The 23055-nt window shown below is 42.8% G+C and overlaps 1 protein-coding gene across 1 annotated transcript in view; it reads left to right on the plus strand.

Moving 5' to 3' along the window:
* LOC127007687 (integumentary mucin C.1-like) overlaps positions 1-23055 on the plus strand; it is an 81599-nt gene that overhangs the window by 31843 nt on the left and 26701 nt on the right. The window contains exon 4 of the mRNA XM_050878906.1: positions 19189-19238. Within this exon, the coding sequence (XP_050734863.1) occupies positions 19189-19238 (50 nt within the window). The remainder of the gene's footprint in view (positions 1-19188; positions 19239-23055) is intronic.

The raw sequence follows: 23055 nt of genomic DNA on the forward strand, positions 1-23055 counted from the left end.
TCTCTCTCTCTCTCTCTCTCTCTCTCTCTCTCTCTCTCTCTCTCTCTCTCTCTCTCTCTCTCTCTCTCTCTCTCTCTCTCTCTCTCTCTCTCTCTCTCTCTCTCTCTCTCTCTCTCTCTCTCTCTCTCTCTCTCTCTCTCTCTCTCTGTCTTAATTATTCTACCCAACTCTCAGTTCGTCTATCTATCAATTTATCTTCATCTTTTTCCTCTATCTCTATTCATTTATCTACTTCATTTCTATTTTCTAATCATCTATTTCTTCATCTATCAATTTATCTTCACCTCTCTCTCTCTCTCTCTCTCTCTCTCTCTCTCTCTCTCTCTCTCTCTCTCTCTCTCTCTCTCTCTCTCTCTCTCTCTCTCTCTCTCTCTCTCTCTCTCTCTCTCTCTCTCTCTCTCTCTCTCTCAGCCAACCAGTCCAGCAGTACATTAAATCAAGCAGCCAATTAAGTGGAGTGGATGAGCTGGACAGTCGCATTAGGGTTCTGCAGCCATTAGTGATCAGCCTCCACATACATTAACGAATTAGTCCACCCTGGCATAAGTAATAGCATGTTCCGATTTCACAGAGTCCAACATAACTAATAAGAAGTTCCCCATTTAGTACAGTCCAACATAACTAATAAGAACTTCCCTATTTAGTACAGTCCAACATAACTAATAACGTGTGTCCATCTATCACAGTCTGGTATAACTATGAACATGTTTCGATCTAGTATACCTGGAATTAGTATATCCTCAAAAAGCTTAGTTAACTTCAATGGCCTGGTCAACTATTTTTTTTTTTTTTTACCGGCTACAAAGATTAGTGGAAAGATTAATGGAGAGAATCATAAAGAAACAAACAGACAAAAAACACTCGGGATAACGTTAATGAAAAGGAAAAAGCAAACAATAAAGAAAAATCAACCTTGGGGCAATGTAAAGAATGATAAAAAGAAAACAACAAAACAATACCTCGGGGGAAAATAATAATAAAGAAAATATAAAGAATATTAAAGAAAAAAATGCTAATAAAAATACCTCTTCGGGAACATCAATGAAAAAAATGGTAAAGAGATACAGGACAATTAAATAAAAATACCTCTGGGGGCAACATCAATGAAGAGAATAATAAAGAAAAAAACAACAAATAAAAATACCTCTTGGGCAACATCAATGAAAAGACTAATAAGGAAAAAAACAGCATAGAAAAATACTTCCTTGGGCAACATCAATGAAAATAATAATAAAGAAAAACAAACAAATAAATAAGACCTCTGGGGCAACATCAATGAAAATAATAATAAATAAAAAAAACAGCAAAAAAAAAGACCTCTGGGGCAACATCAATGAAAAGAATAATAAGGAAAAAAAACATCAAAGAAAAATATATCTCGGGGCAACATCAATGAAAATAATAATAAATAACCTAACAAATATAAATACTTCTCGAGGCAACATGAATGAAAATAATAATGAAGAAAAATATAACAACAAAGAAAACTATATACCTCTTGTGCCGCATTTCCTTTAATCCTCAATGTGTTTAGTGCGTTCATGAGCCACCTTTGTAATACCTTTGTTAATACCTTTGCGCTACCTTTGTAATGCTTTGGTAATACCTTGTTAATACCTTTGCGCTACCTTTGTAATACCTCGTTAACCCGGAAGCTGCGGGGATAATGTTTCTTAAGGGCCCTTCCCTCTAAGCGAGAAAAATAAGAAAAAAAATCATCACTCACGCAAACCAATTCATAATATATATCAACGCATACGTGATCAGTTTATGCATCATCTATCTTGGGGGGTTTATGTCTTGGCAAAAGTTTGGCCCGTCGCTGGTACACAAATGTGGCCGCTCGCTGCTACCGGGTTAATACTTTGCTAATACCTTTGCGCTACCTTTGTAATATCTGAGCATCGCGGGCCGCTCTGATCAGTCTACTCATTAACGTGAAAGCCCGTATTCACAAACGCTGGCGCGCCTAAGTTCCGTCTACTTAGTCTACTTCATTAAGTCTGTATTCAAACACTGCCGCGCCTGAGTACACCTGGTTGAAAAGGCTCTCGTACACAGGTAAAGTTGAGGACATACGCTATAGCTGCGCGTGGCCTTAGTGCTCATCTCCGTATAGGTTTTGAGGATTTTAATGAGTTTTTTTTTTTTAGGTGCTGACGGGTCAAGGGCAACAAAAAGAGTGTAGAAAAAAAAGCCCGCTTCTCATCGCTCCCATAATAGACAAAAGTACAGAGTGGCCAATAGAGAGGTCAATTTCGGGTGGAGAGGTGTCTTGATACACTCTTCTTGAAGGAGGTCAAGTCATAGGCAGGAGGAAATGCAGACGAAGGAAGGCTGTTTTAAAGTTTACCAGTGTAAGAGATGAAAGTGTGAAGATGCTGGTTAAGTCTTGCATGAGGGGTTTGGACAGTATAGGGATGAGCTATAGTAGAAAGTCGACTGCAGAGGGGCCGCAGGAGGTGGGCAGTTAGCAAGTTCAGAAGAGCAGTCAGCATGAAAATATCGACAGAAGATAGAAAGAGAGGCAACATGGCGGCTAGTAGGCTTTCTTAAGTCCGTTAGTGGAGCAGGCGAATTTTATTTATAGTGGCTGCCGTGATATATGACCCTTGCCTGGCCCATGCTGCCCCCCGGTGCTGCTCTTGACCGAAGTCGCTGAAGTTAGGGTTGATTGAAGATCTGGGCATCATATGGGTAATCTTCTGCCATGATCTTTTTTAATCGTATGTCAAGGGTTACTTCACAAAGCCTCTGTACTATTAATGTGAAAACACTGCGTTAGAATTCGACCGATTTTCTTTGTGTTCAAGGGAAATATTCGTAACGAGAACCGAAAGCGTCTGAGAAAGATGAAGCTAATAATCTTGTGTCAGAAAAACAATCCAATAATCTCATTTTCAAGAAACCAAAAACTACATAACTCACTTAACTCTTTCTGCAGTAAAGCTCCCCGGCCAGGCTGCTCCCGCCGCTGCAAGGAGGCCACCCGCACCCCAGCCTCAGCGGAAAGAGACCAATAAATGTTCGCTAATTACGGCCCAATTAGTCTAAAATCCGTAATTGGCCGCACACACCCGCGCAAGATTACAGACAAAGTCGTTAATTACTTCTTACGTTATTCGGTAATTAAAGAAGCGCAAGATATAGTCAAGCAGGAAGGATTTTGTTTCTCTGTTGCTTTACTGTGTACGAGCCTCCATCAGCGACAGGATTTTGTTTCTCTGATGGCTTAACACACTGCAAGCCTCCATCAGCGACAGGATTTTGTTTCTCTGCTGGGTTAACACACTGCAAGCCTCCATCAGCGACAGGATTTTGTTTCTCTGATGGTTTAACACACTGCAAGCCTCCACCAGCGACAGGATTTTGTTTCTCTGCTGGGTTAACACACTGCAAGCCTCCATCAGCGACAGGATTTTGTTTCTCTGCTGGGTTAACACACTGCAAGCCTCCATCAGCGACAGGATTTTGTTTCTCTGATGGTTTAACACACTGCAAGCCTCCATCAGCGACAGGATTTTGTTTCTCTGATGGCTTAACACACTGCAAGCCTCCATCAGCGACAGGATTTTGTTTCTCTGATGGCTTAACACACTGCAAGCCTCCATCAGCGACAGGATTTTGTTTCTCTGATGGCTTAACACACTGCAAGCCTCCATCAGCGACAGGATTTTGTTTCTCTGATGGGTTAACACTGCAAGCCTCCATCAGCGACAGGATTTTGTTTCTCTGATGGCTTAACACACCAAGCCTCCATCAGCGACAGGATTTTGTTTCTCTGATGGCTTAACACACTGCAAGCCTCCATCAGCGACAGGATTTTGTTTCTCTGATGGGTTAACACACTGCAAGCCTCCATCAGCGACAGGATTTTGTTTCTCTGATGGCTTAACACACTGCAAGCCTCCATCAGCGACAGGATTTTGTTATTCTGATGGCATAACACACTGCAAGCCTCCACCAATATCAAAACACCACTCCACCCGAAATTAACCTCTGTGATCTCTTGTTCTCTTCTCTTTCGTCAGGGCAGCATCTGGTGGGCTTTTTTTTGTTTTTATTTTTTACCCTCAGCCCTAACCTAACATAACCTAACCTAACCTCCCTTGCTGTAAAAATAGAAGAAAATGAACTAACTCTCTCCACACAGCGTCTCAGTTTTCAAAGGCGTTTTTTAGTGCTACATAAAAACTGATGTCCCATAAAATGAAAACGTGATGTGGTGAGTACGTACACGCGCTCACTCGTGTCCTGAAGCCCGGCAACACAGCGGACCCATTAGTGGACACGCCCGCAGGGACACCGACCACTGGCAAGGCCCCGAGGGTTTGCGTTATTGGCTCGGTGTCGTTCATAATTTACAGTGCATCAACGAAATCGAAGTTAGATGAAAAAACTTTACAGTGAAGTTTGTGAAAATAAAGTGACAAGGAAAACTCAATATCGGGGGAGAAACTCATCCAAGCCTCCCCGTGACACAGCGCAGAGGACACACGAGACGCCGGGTAACGTGAATTAATGGCGAAGATGAATAACTCAATACCCGGGACATACTCATCCAAGCCTCCCCGTCACACAGCGCAGAGGACACACGAGACGCCGAATAACGTGAATTAATGGAGATGGAAAATTCAATACCCGGGACACACTCATCCTGGAAAATTCAACACCTTGGACACACTCATCCTGGAAAATTCAATACCCGGGACACACTCATCCTGGAAAATTCAACACCTTGGACACACTCATCCTGGAAAATTCAATACCCGGGACACACTCATCCTGGAAAATTCAATACCCGGGACACACTCATCCTGGAAAATTCAACACCCGGGACACACTCATCCTGGAAAATTCAATACCCGGGACACACTCATCCTGGAAAATTCAATACCCGGGACACACTCATCCTGGAAAATTCAATACCCGGGACACACTCATCCTGGAAAATTCAATACCCGGGACACACTCATCCTGGAAAATTCAACACCTTGGACACACTCATCCTGGAAAATTCAACACCTTGGACACACTCATCCTGGAAAATTCAATACCTTGGACACACTCATCCTGGAAAATTCAATACCTTGGACACACTCATCCTGGAAAATTCAACACCTTGGACACACTCATCCTGGAAAATTCAACACCTTGGACACACTCATCCTGGAAAATTCAACACCTTGGACACACTCATCCTGGAAAATTCAACACCTTGGACACACTCATCCTGGAAAATTCAATACCTTGGACACTCATCCTGGAAAATTCAACACCTGGGACACACTCATCCTGGAAAATTCAATACCCGGGACACACTCATCCTGGAAAATTCAACACCTTGGACACACTCATCCTGGAAAATTCAACACCTTGGACACACTCATCCTGGAAAATTCAATACCTGGGACACACTCATCCTGGAAAATTCAACACCCGGGACACACTCACCCTGGAAAATTCAACACCTTGGACACACTCACCCTGGAAAATTCAACACCTTGGACACACTCATCCTGGAAAATTCAACACCTTGGACACACTCATCCTGGAAAATTCAACACCTTGGACACACTCATCCTGGAAAATTCAATACCCGGGACACACTCATCCTGGAAAATTCAATACCCGGGACACACTCATCCTGGAAAATTCAACACCTGGGACACACTCATCCTGGAAAATTCAACACCTGGGACACACTCATCCTGGAAAATTCAATACCTGGGACACACTCATCCTGGAAAATTCAATACCTGGGACACACTCATCCTGGAAAATTCAACACCTGGGACACACTCATCCTGGAAAATTCAATACCTGGGACACACTCATCCTGGAAAATTCAATACCCGGGACACACTCATCCTGGAAAATTCAACACCTGGGACACACTCATCTAAGCCTCCCCGTAACACAGCGCAGAGGACACCCGTGACGCCGAGTAATGTAAATGGATGCAGGAGACGGAAAATTCCATACCTGGGCCAAACTCATAAAACCCTCCCCTTGGCACACGAGTGGACACGCGAGACGCCGAGTAATGTGATTGGATGGAGGAGTCTTTACGTGGCAACAAAACGCAGGAAACACGGTGATGACACGCGCTGCACCCCCCCCAGCGCCGTGTGATATGTCAAAGACCGTGTCGTTACAGCTTCATCAAACATTAATGTCCTCCCACACGAGCGACGAGGCGGTGAATGAGCGGAGTCTTGCTTTCCATAAGACTTATTACTCACTTCCAATCGAGGTCCGTTTTCTCAGGCGCTTCCGACTCTCACAATTAATATCTCCAAAGGCCGCAAAGGAAATTAGTCGGGTTCCTATGAGTGTTTTTCACCACGCTGCAGAGGTCCATCGCTGTCTGACCACGTGGCACGCTTCCCGGACGTCGATCCTGCTCCGAGGGTTGTTTGTTAACGAGACAAGTTACAGCTTCATCAAACATTAACGTCCTCCCACAAGAGAGACGAAGGGGTGAATGAGCGGCGTCTTGCTTTCCATAAGACTTGTTACTCACTGCCAATCGAGGTCCGTTTTCTCAGACGCTTTCGACTCTCACGATGATTATTTCCAAAAGCCGCAAAGGAAATTAGTTGGGTTCTAATGAGTGTGCTTCACATTCACGCTGCAGAAGTCCGTCGCTATCTGAGCACGTGGCACGCTTCCCGGACGTCGATCCTGCTCCGAGGGTTGTTTGTGAACGAGACAACCCAGAGTGGAGGAGATCAAGGGGGCGCCCACGTAAGTCATGGCAGGGGAAAGTTGATCGATCCTGCCGTGAATGGCTTGAGATGGATAGGATAGCTGCATGGTGGTTTGCTGGGGAGGGAACATTGGGGGTGGAGGCGGTGAGTGAGTGAAGCGACGCACCCTTGGGCGGGGTCGTATGCTCCTTGTTAGTTAGTTGGTAGTGCAGAAGACTTGTTAAATTATCACCAGGCTCATAAAACTACCAATGGAAATACTACTAACACAACCTCCACCAATGCCTTCTCAAACTATCACCAGGCTCATAAAACTACCAATGGAAATACCCACCCCGAAATGTGTGAGGTAATACTACTCACACCTCGGCACGTGCAGGGCAGCCTCGGCCTCCACACCCCGTCAAGGATGTCACACAGTAAGACGCTGGTCGTGGCCGAGGTGCTCCGATGACGCGTCTTGTCTCACCTAATTATTAATCTTACAAGGAAAGGCCGGCAAGGGAAAACGTGTCCTCGCCTCAGAAACATGACCGCTGCGGGACACAAACAACAACATTACCGCCCTGAAGGTCTTAAAAGGTTCATGACTGTCATTTTAAGAGATCATAAGTGTGGGGAACTAACGTCACTGCTTTGAGGCGTGGGAAGGGTTTGAGGACACTTTTATATATTAGCACCATCGGAGTGGCAGCATGAGAGCAATGTCTTGAAGCAGCAGAAAGAAGATGGGCGAGTCTACTGGAGTATTTGAAAGGTATAAAAAAAAAAATTAAAAAAAACGTCTCCTCGCCTCAGAAACATGACCGCCGCGGGAGACAAACAACAACATTACCGCCCTGAAGGTCTTAAAAGGTTCATGAATGACATTTTAAGAGATCATTAGTGTGGGGAGCCAACGTCACTGCTTTGAGAGTTGCGAAGGGTTTGACAGCGTTTTTATATATCAGCACCGTCAGCGTGGCAGCATGAGAGCAATGTCTTGAACCAGCAGAAAGAAGATGGGTGGGTCTACTGGAATATTTGAAAGGTTTAAAAAAAAAGTCCTTGTAAAGCAGAAATCACCAACGTGGGAGAATTACGAGTACACTGATTTATAAATGTCATTCTAAAGATATCTAATTCAAAATAGTTTATTGAAGTCATCCTAAACAATAAACTAAAAACACTGTCTTGTACATGCGAATAGGTTGATGGTGTCAGACTAAGTGAGCATCGCCAGCGTGAAAAAAAAGGTCATATAGCATTCAGAAGCTTACAAAATGTCATTATAAAGAGTTCCCATCAAAATGAGAAACTAAAAACACTAGCGAAGGGGTTAAGAGTGGCAGGCTGTAAGTGACCGCGTGGGACAAAAAGCAATCAGCCATATAGCATTCAGAAGCTTACAAATGTCATTATAAAGGGTTCCCATCAAAATGAGAAACTAAAAACACTAGCGAAGGAGTTAAGAGTGGCAGGCTAAGCGAATATCAACAGCGTGGGACAATAAGCAATCAGCCATACAGCATTCATGGGTTCCGAAACGCCATTCTAGAGAGCCATCATCACCGTGAGAAACTTGAAACAACGCCTTCCATCCTATGTCATTATAAAGAGTTCCCATCAAAATGAGAAACTAAAAACACTAGCGAAGGAGTTAAGAGTGGCAGGAAAGTGAATATCAACAGCGTGGGACAAAAAGCAATCAGCCATACAGCATTCATGGGTTCCGAAACGCCATTCTAGAGAGCCATCATCACCGTGAGAAACTTGAAACACCGCCTTCTATCCTGGTAAAGAATTAAGGTTGAGTGACGGATTAACTTCGCCGGCGTGGGAAAATGCCAACACACTAAACATTTTAAAGTCTTTACGAAGGTCAGTTTAAGTCAATCATTTTCACGCGACGACACGGCACGGAAGTAAAACAACGCCGGAGAGTGTAAACAGACATAACCAAGCGTTTAAATAATCATAAATGTACCAAATCCCACTGAACAAGACTTGGGCCAGTTTTCCAGTCCAACACGGTAAGATTGTAACATTATTAAGTCAATCTGGCACAAATCTTTGCTTTCTAAACTACCCTCCTACGGTTTCTATCCTTCTCTCTGTACCTTTATCTCCAGTTTCCTTTCTGACCGTTCTATTTCTGCCGTGGTAGACGGTCACTGTTCTTCCCCTAAATCTATTAACAGTGGTGTCCCACAGGGTTCTGTCCTATCTCCCACTCTTTTTCTGTTGTTCATTGATGATCTTCTTTCCAAAACGAACTGTCCTATCCATTCCTACGCCCATGATTCCACTCTGCATTATTCAACTTCTTTTAATAGAAGACCCACCCTTCAGGAACTTAACGACTCAAGGCTGGAGGCTGCAGAACAACAGCCTCAGACCTTACTATTCTTTCCGATTGGGGCAAGAAGAACCTGGTGTCCTTCAACGCCTCAAAAACACAGTGTCTCCACCTATCCACTCGACACACTCTTCCAAACACCTCTCCCCTATTCTTTGACAACACCCAGCTATCACCTTCCTCAACACTAAACATCCTCGGTCTATCCTTAACTCAAAATCTCAGCTGGAAACTTCATATCTCATCTCTTACTAAATCAGCTTCCTCGAGGCTGGGCGTTCTGTACCGTCTCCGCCAGTTCTTCTCCCCTGCACAGTTGCTGTCCATATACAGGGGCCTTGTCCGCCCTCGTATGGAGTATGCATCTCATGTGGGGGGCTCCACTCACACAGCTCTTCTGGACAGAGTGGAGGCAAAGGCTCTTCGTCTCATCAGCTCTCCTCCTCATACTGATAGTCTTCTACCTCTTAAATTCCGCCGCAATGTTGCCTCTCTTTCTATCTTCTATCGATATTTCCACGCTGACTGCTCTTCTGAACTTGCTAACTGCATGCCTCCCCCCTCCGCCCCGCTGCACTCGACTTTCTACTCATGCTCATCCCTATACTGTCCAAACCCCTTATGCAAGAGTTAACCAGCATCTTCACTCTTTCATCCCTCACGCTGGTAAACTCTGGAACAATCTTCCTTCATCTGTATTTCCTCCTGCCTACGACTTGAACTCTTTCAAGAGGAGGGTATCAGGACACCTCTCCTCCCGAAACTGACTTATCTTTCGGCCACCTCTTTGGATTCTTTTTAGGAGCAGCGAGTAGCGGGCTTTTTTTTTTTATTAATGTTTACTTTTTTGTGCCCTTGAGCTGTCTCCTTTGCTGTAAAAAAAAAAAAAAAAAAAAATCATTTACACTCGACAACACGGCACGGAAGTAAAACAACGCCGGAGAGTGTAAACAGACATAACCTAGCGAGTAAACAATCATAAATGTACCAAATCCCACTGAACAAGACTTGGGCCAGTTTTCCAGTCCAACACGGTAAGATTGTAACATTATTAAGTCAATCATTTACACTCGACGACACGGCACGGAAGTAAAACAACGCCGGAGAGTGTAAACAAACATAACCTAGCGAGTAAACAATCTTAAATGTACCAAATCCCACTGAACAAGACTTGGGCCAGTTTTCCAATCCAACACGGTAAGATTGTAACACTACTAACCCGTCCGCTGCGATTGGCACGGATTTCGCCTTCACTGGTAGCCTGGTAACATATGCTCCCAGGTCCTTCTGTGCCTTTGTGGTGGATAGTGGAGTGTTTCCCATGTGGTATTGGTGTGCTGGATATCCCCTCCCAAGATGCATGACCTCACATTTTTCTTCACTAAATTGGAGCAGCCACATTTTGTTCCACTTCTGTAGCTTGGTGATGTCTTCTTGTAGGAAATCCACATCCAATGGGTTAACATACTCCTGGACAGTGTTTTGTGTTGATGTTGATAAAGAAGGAAAGAAATATGAGCAAACCACACGGGAAACCTCTTTAATATCGGATGTTGAGGAAAGAAAAAAACGTGTCAGTATGGGGAATCAGGTCTGGTTTAGGTGTTTGGAATGACCTTGTGTTGGAATGTGAAAATAACCTAGAGTGACGTAAAGGAAGTGAGATAAGTTCAGTAAGTCTTTTAAAAGTTGAAGACAAAATCAATCACCTTCTATGGACGCGCAAACTTTATATATAGTGTCTCATTCTAGAGCAGCGATTAGGGGGCTTTTTTTTATTCACTTTTTCTTTGATGCCCTTGAGCTGCTTCCTTTCCTGTAAAAAAAAAAAATTATGTGTGATTCTATTCAACTTTTTTCTTTCCTCGCCTTTCTATTTCATTATTATTACTTCGCCATATCTTTCTTTTCCCCCAAAAAAAAAGTTGTGTGTGATTCTATTCAACTTTTTCCTTCCCTCGCCTTTCTATCTCATAATTATTACTTCGCCGTATCTTTATTTTCCTTTAAGCCAAATAAACGTCTATATTCGTCAGGGCAAACGATCACGCCCAACCCATTAGGGCAAGTAAACTCTCCACGCGTCTCCTTAAAGCCAAGGTTCAATATATCCTTCCGTCCTTCATGCCTGTCTGATTGATTTCTTGGACTCCTTAAAAGTTTAGCAGCAGATCAACTTTTATGGACCAGGGAAAGTTTAAGGTCTCTGGATTTCGGCTCTGATTCTATTCAACTTGTTCTTTCCCTCAACTTTCGATCTCTCTACCAGCTATCATCTCTCTATCATTACTTCGTCGTATGTTTTCCTTTTGAAGTTTAACGACAGATCATTTTTTTTTATGGACCAGGTCAAGTTTAAGGTCTGAATTCCGGCTCTGATTCTATTCAACTTAATCTTTCCTTCACCTTTCAATCTCTCTATCATTACTTCGCCTCATCTGTTTTCCCTCAAGTTTAACGTCAGATCAATTTTTATGGACCACAGAAAGTTTAAAGATAAAGATAAGGATAAGGAAGTTTAAGGATATTGGTTCTGATTCTATTCAACATTTTTCTTCTGATCTCTCTCTCTTATTTTTTTCATATTTATTTTTCCTTAGAATTTTAGCGGCAGATCAATTTTTATGGACCACGGAAAGTTTAAAGTCTGGATTTCGGCTCTGATTTTATTCAACTTCTTTTTTTCTCTCTCTCACGTTCTCTTTCTTCACCTTCTTTCTCTCACCTAAATCTCTATCATCTTTTTTTTCTGTCTCTGTTTTCCTTTTGTAGTTTGGCGGGAGATCAAGTTTTCTGGACCACATATTTCGGCTCCGACTATATTCAATTTATTTTTTTTCTCTCTCCTCTTACTTCACCTCTCTCTCTCTCTCTCTCTCTCTCTCTCTCTCTCTCTCTCTCTCTCTCTCTCTCTCTCTCTCTCTCTCTCTCTCTCTCTCTCTCTCTCTCTCTCTCTCTCTCTCTCTCTCTCTCTCTCTCTCTCTCTCTCTCTCTCTCTCTCTCTCTCTCTCTCTCTCTCTCTCTCTCTCTCTCTCTCTCTCTCTCTCTCTCTCTTACTTACATATTTATCACTACTTCTTCATATCTCCGCACTCTTCTAAAAGTTTAAGACAAGTTCACTTTTATAGACTTCGGAAACTTTTTTTGTGTGAATTTCGGTCATGATTCAGCTTAGCGTCTTCTTCTTCTCACCCTCCTATCTTCTACCTTATTTCTTTCACGTAAATTCTTATCATTACCTCATTTTCGTCTTCCTCTCTTCGGAAACTATTTTTTTGTGCGTGAATTTCGGTCATGATTCTGCTTAGCGTCTTTTCCTCTCACCTTCCTATCATCTACCTTCTATCTATCCTACCTTCTTTCTTTCACGTAAATTCTTATCATTATCTCACTTTCATCTTCCTCTCTTCTGAAACTATCTTCTCCCATTCTCTCACTCTCACTTCCTGGTCATCTACTTTTTTCCCTCCTCCCCACAACACACTTACAAAAACAAACAAAACACACACACACACACACACACGCAGTCACAAAGGTATCAAGGTCCTATGCTGAAGACGAATCACATTTTACGGACCAAAGAAATTCTATTGTCTTGATTCTTGTCTGATTCTATCCAATATCTTCTTTCTCTAATCTTTTTATCTCATTTTTTCTGTCTATATCATATTTTGTTGTCTTCATTCGTGTCTGAGTCTCTTCAATATCTTTTTTCTCTAATCTTTCTATCTCATTTTTTCTGTCTATATCATATTTTGTTGTCTTGATTCGTGTCTGAGTCTCTTCAATATCTTCTTTCTCTAATCTTTCTATCTCATTTTTTCTGTCTATATCATATTTTGTTGTCTTGATTCGTGTCTGAGTCTCTCCAATATCTTCTTTCTCATTTTTTCTGTCTATATCATATTTTGTTGTCTTGGTTCGTGTCTGAGTCTCTTCAATATCTTCTTTCTCTAATCTTTCTATCTCATTTTTTCTGTCTATATCATATTTTGTTGTCTTGATTCGTGTCTGAGTCTCTCCAATATCTTCTTTCTCTAATCTTTCTATCTCATTTTTTCTGTCTATATCATATTTTGTTGTCTTGATTCGTGTCTGAGTCTCTCCAATATCTTTTTTCTCTCCTCTTTCTATCTCATTTTTTGTATCTATATCATATTTTGTTGTCTTCATTCGTGTCTGAGTCTCTCCAATATCTTCTTTCTCTAATCTTTTTATCTCATTTTTTCTGTCTATATCATATTTTGTTGTCTTCATTCGTGTCTGAGTCTCTCCAATATCTTCTTTCTCTCCTCTTTCCATCTCTCTATCATTACTTTTTCACGCCACTGAACTCTTTCCAACGTTTAGGACAGTCACCTCTTACGCGTATTAATAAGAAGTTAGATATTAAGAGGTTCGTCAAGTTACCAGGCTACCTCTTCTTCGTCCTCGCTTCCCTTTCTTCTCATAATCATCAAGAGCTTCGAAAAGTTCCCAAGCTACATCGTCTTATTTCTTTGGTTCGTAGTTCCCCGCATCTTTCTTCCCATTCTTTGTTCGATTATGAAGATGATACAAAAGTTACCCCCGCTATCTATACTTCGTCGTCCCTTCCCCGTTTTCTTTCTTCCGACTCGTTTTACGATTATTAAGAAGTTAGAAAAGTTGTCCATATTAGTCCCATTCTTTGTTCGATTACGAAGATGATACAAAAGTTACCCCCGCTGTCTATACTTCGTCGTCACTTCCCCGTTTTCTTTCTTCCGACTCTTTTTACGATTATTAAGAAGTTAGAAAAGTTGTCCATATAAGTCCTCCGTCTTTCCTTCTCATTACCTTTTCCCCTCTTAACACACGTATTCATGAAAGAAGTTGGATAATAAGAGGTTCCAAAAGTTACCAGGCCACCTCTTCATCGTCTTCCCTTTCCCCGTTTTCTTTCGTCCCATTATTCCCACAGTTACTAAGATGTCAGAAAAGTTACTCCCGTCATCTCTTCGTCTTTTCTTCTCCCCTTCCCCGTTTTCTTTCGTCCCATTCTTCCCACAATTGCAAAGATGTCAGAAAAGTTACACCCCGTCATCTCTTCGTCTTCGTTTCCCATTTTCTTCTTCCCTTCCCCGTTTTCCTTCGTTCCATTCTTCCCACAATTACTAAGATGTCAGAAAAGTTACTCCCGTCATCTCTTCGCCTTCGCTTCCCATTTTCTTCTCCCCTTCCCCGTTTTCTTTCGTCCCATTATTCCCACAATTACAAAGATGTCAGAAAAGTTACTCCCGTCGTCTTTCCGTCTTCACTTCCCATTTTCTTCTTTCGTTCCCCGTTTTCTTTCTTCCTATCTTCTATTATTACTTTATTATTATTATTATTACTTCTATTATTATTTCTGTTATTACTATCTTCTATTCTTACAATTACTAAGATGTCAGAAAAGTTACTCCCGTTATCTCTTCGTCTTCGCTTCCCATTTTCTTCTTCCCTTCCCCGTTTTCCTTCGTTCCATTCTTCCCACAATTACAAAAGTTATCCCCGCCATCTCTTCGTCTTCGTTTCCTATTTTTCTTTCTCTTTCTTCTCACAATAAAATGTTCGATTAGTTGTTCAGGTAATTTCTCAGTCTCTCCTTTAAACTACTTTCTCTCCTCTTCACACACGTACTAAAAAAAAAAAAAAGTTGGATATTAATAGGTTAGAAGAGTTACCAGGCCACCTCTTCATCGTCTTCCCTTCCCCGTTTTCTTGCTTCCCATTCTTTCCACAATTATTAAGATTAGAAAAGTTACCCCCGTCATCTCTTTGTCCTCGCTTCCCCTTTTCTTTCTTCCTATTCACACAATTATTATGGTTAGAAAAGTTACCCCTCTACCTTATCGTCTTCGCTTCCCAATTTCTCTCTCCCCATTCTTCTCACAGTTAATAAAAGTACGGAAAGTTGTCAAGGTTATTTTTCCAGGTTTCCTCTCCACTATTTTTTTTTTCTTTCCCTCCTCACCATCATTGAGAAGTTAGAAAAGTTACCCTCGATTCCTCTTAGTCCCCGCTCTCCGTTTTCTTCGTCCTCTCCGCCATTAGCAAAGTCTGGGTGTTGTCAAGGTAACATTTCATATCTTCTTCGAGCACAGAGTTGTCAGGTACGTCTTAACAGGTGTGTGATTGGCTCACCTCTCATGTTTTCACTTCTCTCTTTTCCTCTCTCTCTTCTCTCTTAACAATCCTCTTCCTTCCTTTTATCTCCTCCCTTTGATTCATTTCCTCTGTCTCCTCTCGCCTAAGATCCTTCAGTCCTGTATTTTATCTTCTTTTTTCTCTTGCTTTCCTCTCTCTCTGAACCCTTCTCTCATTTACTTTCCCTCATCCTTTCTCTCTTCTCCCAAACTTTCCCCTACTAGTCTTCCTTTCTATCCTCTCTCCTCTCCTCTCCTCTACATTCGCTCCTCTTCTTCCCCATTCCTCTCCTCGCCTCTCCTTTCTTCTTTTCTCTTCACTTCTCTTCTCTTCTCTTCTCTTCCCTCATCTTCTCTTCTTTTCTTTTCTTTTCTCTCCTCTAATCTTTTCTCCTTTCCTTTCTCCTCTCCTTTCCTCTACTGTTCCCTTCCTTTCCTCTCGCCTCCTTTCCTCTCCTCCCATTCCCTCTCCTTCCATTCCTTACCAACAAAAGCTATTCTTCAAGATGTATTTTTTCCTTCCCTCAAGTCGTTTTTCTTCCTCTCGGGCGTTTTTTTTCTCTCCCACAGACGTGTTTCTTCCCTCCTTCCCTCCTCCTCTTCCTCTCCCTCCTTCCTTCCTTCCTTCCTTGGGGCATTCTTTTTTCTTTTTATTTTGCGATCTTTACCTGAAGGCGAGGCGTGAAGAATAGAAAGAGAGAGAGAGAGAGAGAGAGAGAGAGAGAGAGAGAGAGAGAGAGAGAGAGAGAGGTAGCAATCTCTCTCTCTCTCTCTCTCTCTCTCTCTCTCTCTGTGTCCGGGGTTAAACGGTACACACACTTTCTATCTGATGCGGGGGGGAGAGAGAGAGAGAGAGAGAGAGAGAGAGGGAAGAGAACACAACATTATTATATTTATAGGAGAAACAATGATACTCTTTCCTCCCTTTCCTCCTCCTCCTCTTCCTCCTCCTCCTCCTCCTCCTCCTCCTCTTCCTCCTCCTCCTCCTTCTCCTCCTCCTCCTCTTCCTCCCCAACACCCAAGTTCCGCCATGATTCCTCTCTCTCCCTCTTCCCTCTTATCTCATCATCCCCCTCCCCTCCCTCCCCTTCCCCCTTCCCCATCTTTTATACTATCCCAATGCACTCTATAACCTTCCTCTTCCTCCTCCTCTTCCTCTTCTTCTTCCTTCTCCACCTCCTCCTCCTCTTTCTACTACTACTACCAATACTACCACCACCAACACACACACACACACACACACACACACACACACACACACACACACACACACACACACTCACAATCGCTTCCAATCTCTCGCCAAACTTTTACAATCCTCCTTCAGGCGATGATGCAAATTCTGTTCAAAGACTCGCAATTTCGAAACAGCGTCAACCCCCCTCCTCCTCCTCCTCTTCCTCCTTCTCCTCCTCTTCTTTTTCCTCCTCTTCCTCTTTTTCTTCATCCTCCTCCGTTTTCCTTCTCCTGTTGCTCCTTTTCCTTCTTGTAATTCCTCTCTTCCTTGTTCTACTTCTCCTCCTCCTCCTCTTCGTCCTCGTCCTCCTCTTGTCGTTCTTCTTTTCTTACTCTTCTCCTCTTTCTCCATCTCCTTCTCGTTCTCTTCCTTGGTGCTCTTATCTCTCTCCTCCTTGTTCTCCTCTCTTCTTTTTCTTCCTCCTCTTCTCCTTCTCTCTTCCTTTTTTTTCCTCCTCTTTTCCTACTATATTAATTCTAGTTTTCCTTCTTGGTTCTCTTATTCCTCCTCCTCTTTCTCCTCTTCGTTTTTCCTCCTTGTCCTCCTCTCTTTCTCCTCTCTTCCTTTTTTTTCCTCCTCTTCTCCTACTATAATAATTCTAGTTTTCCTTTATTTTTCTCTTATTCCTCCTTCTCCTCCTCCTTCTTCTCCTCCTCGTCCTTCTCCTTGGTCCTCATATTCTTCCTCCTCCTTGTCCTCCTCCTCCTCCTCGTACTCTTCCCAACTCCTCTTCCTCTTCCTTCTCTTCCCTCTTCTATTATCGCTTCTCAATGTGACTCAAGAACCTGCCTCTCGCGTTCTTCCTTTACATCCGCAGCAGGAACGATATGGATCTGGAGACTCGTCAAACACCCGCTGGGGCTGTTCATACCCACGCACGCACGCACGAACACAATGCCTCACTATCCAAGAGCTCGATGCTTCACTATAGAGACTCTACTGTCCACTATTTGCAGGAGTAGCGGAGGATTTTTTTTTTTCTCGTTTATGTTTTGTTTTTTTCGTTGTTGTTGTTGTTGAGCTGTCTTCTTTACTGTAAAAACAACAAGAAAGAAGGAGAAGAACAAGAACAAGAAGAAGAAAAAGAGGAAAGAAGGAGTAAGAAAGAGAATGAAAAGAAAAAAAGAAGGAAAGAAAGAGAAAGAAAGAGAAAGAAAAAGAAAAAAAAGAAGGAAAGAAAGAGAAAGAAAGAGAAAGAAAAGAAAATGACGAAGAGCAACAACAGCAGAAACAACAACAACAACAACAACAACAGCAAAAACGACCTCTTGAAAGCACTAAACCCATAACAACAAAAATAATAATAGTAACCAACAACAACACAATAACTACCATAACAAAACCAATAACATATGCAATAACAATAACCTTTAACAATATAACTCAAACTATAACACCCCTGGGAAAACTACGTACGCAGAATCCAAGCCCCTTATTGCAGAAAACACTATTATTTACGAGGGAGTCTTTTTAGCACGCCCCGAAGAGCTACAGAACAGGTCCTTTACATATTGCTACGCGCCGCTACCGCCTCCAATTAAGCCCGTAATGCACAGGAAAGGAAGGGCGGTCGTTGCAGGGGCTCAATACCGCACAGTGCACCGCTATACCGCTCCTTTTCTCTCTCCTTTCCTCTCCTTTCCTTTACTTTCATTTCCTTTTCTCTCCTCTCCTCTACCTTTCCTTTACTTTCATTTTCATTCCTCTCCTCGACTCTCGCCTTTTTTCCTGTCCTTTCCTCTCTTTACCTTTCCTTTTCTTTCCTCTCCTCTCCTTTCTTCTCCTCTCTTCTTTTTTCACCTCTCCTTTCCTTTCCTTTCCTTTCCTTTCCTTTCCTTTACTGACCTTTCATTTCGTCTTCTCTCGACCTTTCTCCTCTTCTCTTTTGTCCCTCTCTTTACCTTTCCTTACCTTTTCTATACTGTCCTTTCCTTTCCTCTCCTCTCACCTTTTTTCCTCTCCTTTCTTCTCCTCTCCTCTTTCCTCCTGTTCTCTCCTCTTTTCTCCTTTCCTCTCCTCTTCCTTCCCCTAAACCCGTGAGTCGACGTATGAGCTGAACCATACTAAACCAATACCTTGTTACACTGGAGGTATTTTTTGCTCCAGTAGACGAAACATCTCAAGCGAATAAACAAAAAGGAAATAAAAGACGGCTCAGCACGGCTCTTATTAAACCAAACAGAGACGAGGGAGCAAAAGAGGTGGAAACAACACGTATAAAAAAGACAAAAAGAAAAATGTGGTTATAATGATGATGGAGATGATTATGATGAAGCAAAGGAGGAGGAGGAGGAGGAGGAGGAGGAAGAGTAGATAAAGGAGTAAGGAAGGGAGGGGAAGGGGAGATGATTATGATGAAGCAAAGGAGGAGGAGGAGGAGGAGGAGGAGGAAGAGTAGATGATTATGATGAAACGAAGGATGAGGATGAGGGAGAAGAGCGAAATAAAGGAGGAGGAGGAAAGAGGATGAATGGGGAATGAGGAGTCAGGAGTGAAAATAAATAAATGAATGAGATTGAATGGAGATGAATAATAATGAAGGAAAATGAGAGAGAGGAATGAGAAGAGATATGAATAAATGAATATAAATGAAGATGAATGAGAGTGAATGAGGAATGAGATGAATAAGATGAATAAGGATGAATTAGAGTGTTGAGATGGCTCCTTTTTACTCTCCCTCTCAATCTATCTTTGTATCAATCCACCTCTATCTATCTATCTCACACCTCTCTCTCTCTCTCTCTCCCACTACAGGTATCAAACAGGAAACAGGCTACGTGCAGGACCCCGAAAGCTGCGAGACAGTGAGTATACTTGTCCTAAACTTGTCTTGCCTGTCCCCACCTAACCTGTCTTTATTCCTGGTACCCCGCCCACAGCCCACTAATACCTTTACATTATTTATATTTTGTCATACACTTACATTATTTATAGTCTGTCATCTTGTACCACGCTCATATGTTGGTCCCACGCATACTCACTCATCACCTCCTTTATCTTTTGTCATCCTGTATCACACTCATATGTTGGTCCCACGCATACTCACTCATCACTTTCCTTCTCTTTTGTCATCCTGTATCACACTCATATGTTGGTCCCACGCATACTCACTCATCACCTCGCTTCTCTTTTGTCATCTTGTATCACACTCATATTTTGGTCCCACGCATACTCACTCATCACCTCGCTTCTCTTTTGTCATCTTGTATCACACTCATATTTTGGTCCCACGTATACTCATTCATCATCTTCCTTCTCTTTTGTCATCTTGTACCACGCTTATATTTTGGTCCCACGCATACTCATTCATCATCTTCCTTCTCTTTTGTCATCTTGTACCACGCTTATATTTTGGTCCCACGCATACCCACTCATCACCTCGCTTCTTTTTTGTCATTTCTGTTATGCCCACACCCACGCCCACACCCACAATCACGCCCACACCCACATCACATATCTTCTTTCTAGTACCACACCCTCAATCACACTCACATTCATATCTCATCGCATAAATTCTCCCTAGTAACACACCCACACTCACATACACATCCCTTTTCTTCCTAATACCACACCAACACCCACACTCACAGTCACACCTACACCCACATCACACCCTTACCTCCCCCTAATGCCACACCCACACACACACACGCCCGTCACCCAGCTGTCAATATCCCTCAATACACCCGCACTATCTAGCATCCATTTACCTGTACCCTCTGCCTTGCTTTCTCCTCCTCCTCCTCCTCCTCATCATCATCATCATCATCTTCCTTCACCTCCTCCTCCTCTCATAGCCTCACGCCCACGCACCATCCTTGAACCTGCACGGACTAGCCTCTGCCTCGCCGCCAGTAAGAGGAGGACGTTGAAAAATACTAATTCCTCTTCATTCCCTTTTTGCACTCTTACTGAAGCCACGCCTACGCACACACACACACACACACACACACACACACACACACACACACACACACACACACATACACACACACCGCCCTCCGCTCCTCCTCCTCTTTCATCTTCTCTCCCTTCCTTCCTACCCTTCTCATAACCCCTCTTCTCCCCTCCTCTTCCCTCCCCTCCCCTCCCCTCCCCTCGTCCTCTTTCATCTACACCCTCTTCACTCTCATCCTCTCCTTCCTGCCACGCCCACTTGGTCCCTCCCTTCCTCCCTCTCCTCTCCCTTTCCATCCCCCTCCCACGCCTTCCTTCCTCCCTCCCTCCCAAATACCACTTCTTCTAGTTCCTATTTCTTCTCTAATTCCTTCTTTTTTTCTCGTCTTTCTCCTTCTTCTACTATTCCTTCTTCTTCGTATCTTTCTGTTATTCTTATTCCTGGTTCTTCTTCTCTTCCTCCTCCTCCTCCTCCTTCTCCATCTCGTTTTGCTTTAACTTTTCGCCTTGTTTATCTTTGCCTAAACTCCTCCTCCTCCTCTTCCTCCTCCTCCTCCTCCTTTTTCTATTCCTTGTTCTTCTCCTCTCTGCCCTCTTTCTTCTCACTTATTTATCTTTCTCCTCCTCCTCCTCCTCCTCCTCTTCCTCCTCCTCCTCCTCCTCTTCTTCTTCTTCCTCTTCCTCCTTCTTCTTCTATTCCTTGTTCTTCCCTCCATCGCCCTCTTCGTTTTCCTTCAACTTTTCGTCGTGTTATTTATCCTCCTCCTCCTCCTCCTCCTCCTCTTCCAACTCCTCCTCCTACTCTTCCTCCTCCTTCTTCATTGACTTCTTCCTCCCACTCACTTTCCTCCTCCTCCTCCTCCTCCTCCTCCTCTGTGTGGACGTAAATCTCTTTGTCTTTCCTGATCTCACACACTCCTCCACTCCTCCACTTCCCTCCACCTCCACCTCCACCTCCTCCTCCCTCCCCCCCCCCCCTCCATTTCCATCTCCAGCCACCACCTCGATCGCCTTCCTGTCCTTCCCTGTGACATTCCTTCATTAGGTCTTGTCTTGTACGTCTATATTTTTTTTCGTTTATTATTTTATTGATTTTATTGATTGATTTTTTTGTTTTTTCTCGGACAGGTTTTTATTTGATTTGAGTTTTTTTGTTGTTGTTGTTGTCTTTTTTTCTTTTTCTTTCTTTTTTCTTTCTTCTTCCTCTCTTTCTACCTCTTCTTCTTCTTTTCTTTTTTCTCTTTTCCTTCTTCTTTTTCTTCTTCTTCTTCTTCGTCTTCTTCTTTTACTTCTTCTTCTTCTTCTTCCTCTTCTTTGCCTTCGTTTTCTTTCTTTCTTTCTTTCTTTCTTTCTCTCCTTTCTTCTTCTTCTTCTTCTTCTTCTTCTTCTTCTTCTTCTTCTTCTCTTTCTTTTTCTTTTTCTCCTTCTTCTTTTCTTTTTTTTCCTCCTCTTTTTCTTCTTTCCACTCTCATCAAATCCTCCAAAATCTTTTACGTCATTATCGCTCTTTTAAAAACATAAATGAATCTCTCTCTCTCTCTCTCTCTCTCTCTCTCTCTCTCTCTCTCTCTCTCTCTCTCTCTCTCTCTCTCTCTCTCTCTCTCTCTCTCTCTCTCTCTCTCTCTCTCTCTCTCTCTCTCTCTCTCTGGTATAAATCTTGTTGCCATAAAGGCTTGGTTGGCAAGTGTTGAAGTACAATAATGGAGAAGGAGGGAGGGAGGGAAAGGGAAGGGAGGGAGAGAGGGAGGGAGGGAGGGAGGGAAAAAAAAGAGAGGAACTTAGGCGCAAGGCGAAATTGAGAGGAGAATGAAAAGGGTGGCGGAATGAAGGAGAGGAGGAGGAGGAGGAGGAGGAAGAGGAGGAAGAGGAGGAGGAGGGGGGGAAGAGAAAGGCAATGAACTGGAGAACGATGAAGAGGACGATGATGATGATGATGATGAGGAGGAGGAGGAGGACAATGATAAAGAAGAACAAGCAGAAAAAGATAAAGGAGAAGAAAGAAGAAATGAAGAAAAAAGAACAAAAAGAAAAAAAGAAAAGAATGTAGGAGAAAGAGGAAGGGATGAAAGGGTAATTTAAAGTCTATTCCCCTCATCCTCTCTCCCTCCTTTCCTCCTCCGTTCCCCTTCCCTTCCTCCCTACCCTTCTTCCTTTCCCTTCCTCCCCATCCCATCCCCTCTTCCTGGCCCAAGACTGATGACCCTCGTTTTTTCCAGCTCGAATTAATTACTCTCACTCTCTCTATCTCTCTCTTTATCTATCTATCTATCTATCTATCTATCTATCTGTCTATCTATCTATCTATCTATCCCTGCAGATCGCTCAACAGGTACAGGATTCGGTTATCAGACGCTTTCGGTTTTCACAATTAATATTTCGAAAGACAACAAAGGAAACTAGTTCGGTTCTCATGAGTGTTTTTGGTATCCACGGTGCAGAAGCCTTGTCAAATTATCACTAGGCTCATAAAACTACCCATGGAAATACTAACACAACTTCTACGAAAGCCTTGTCAAACTATCACTAGGCTCATAAAACTACCCATGGAAATACTAACACAACTTCTACGAAAGCCTTGTCAAACTATCACTAGGCTCATAAAACTACCCATGGAAATACTAACACAACTTCTACGAAAGCCTTGTCAAACTATCACTAGGCTCATAAAACTACCCATGGAAATACTAACACAACTTCTACGAAAGCCTTGTCAAACTATCACTA

Source organism: Eriocheir sinensis, chromosome 36, assembly GCF_024679095.1.
Source record: "Eriocheir sinensis breed Jianghai 21 chromosome 36, ASM2467909v1, whole genome shotgun sequence".
Taxonomy (NCBI): domain Eukaryota; kingdom Metazoa; phylum Arthropoda; class Malacostraca; order Decapoda; family Varunidae; genus Eriocheir; species Eriocheir sinensis.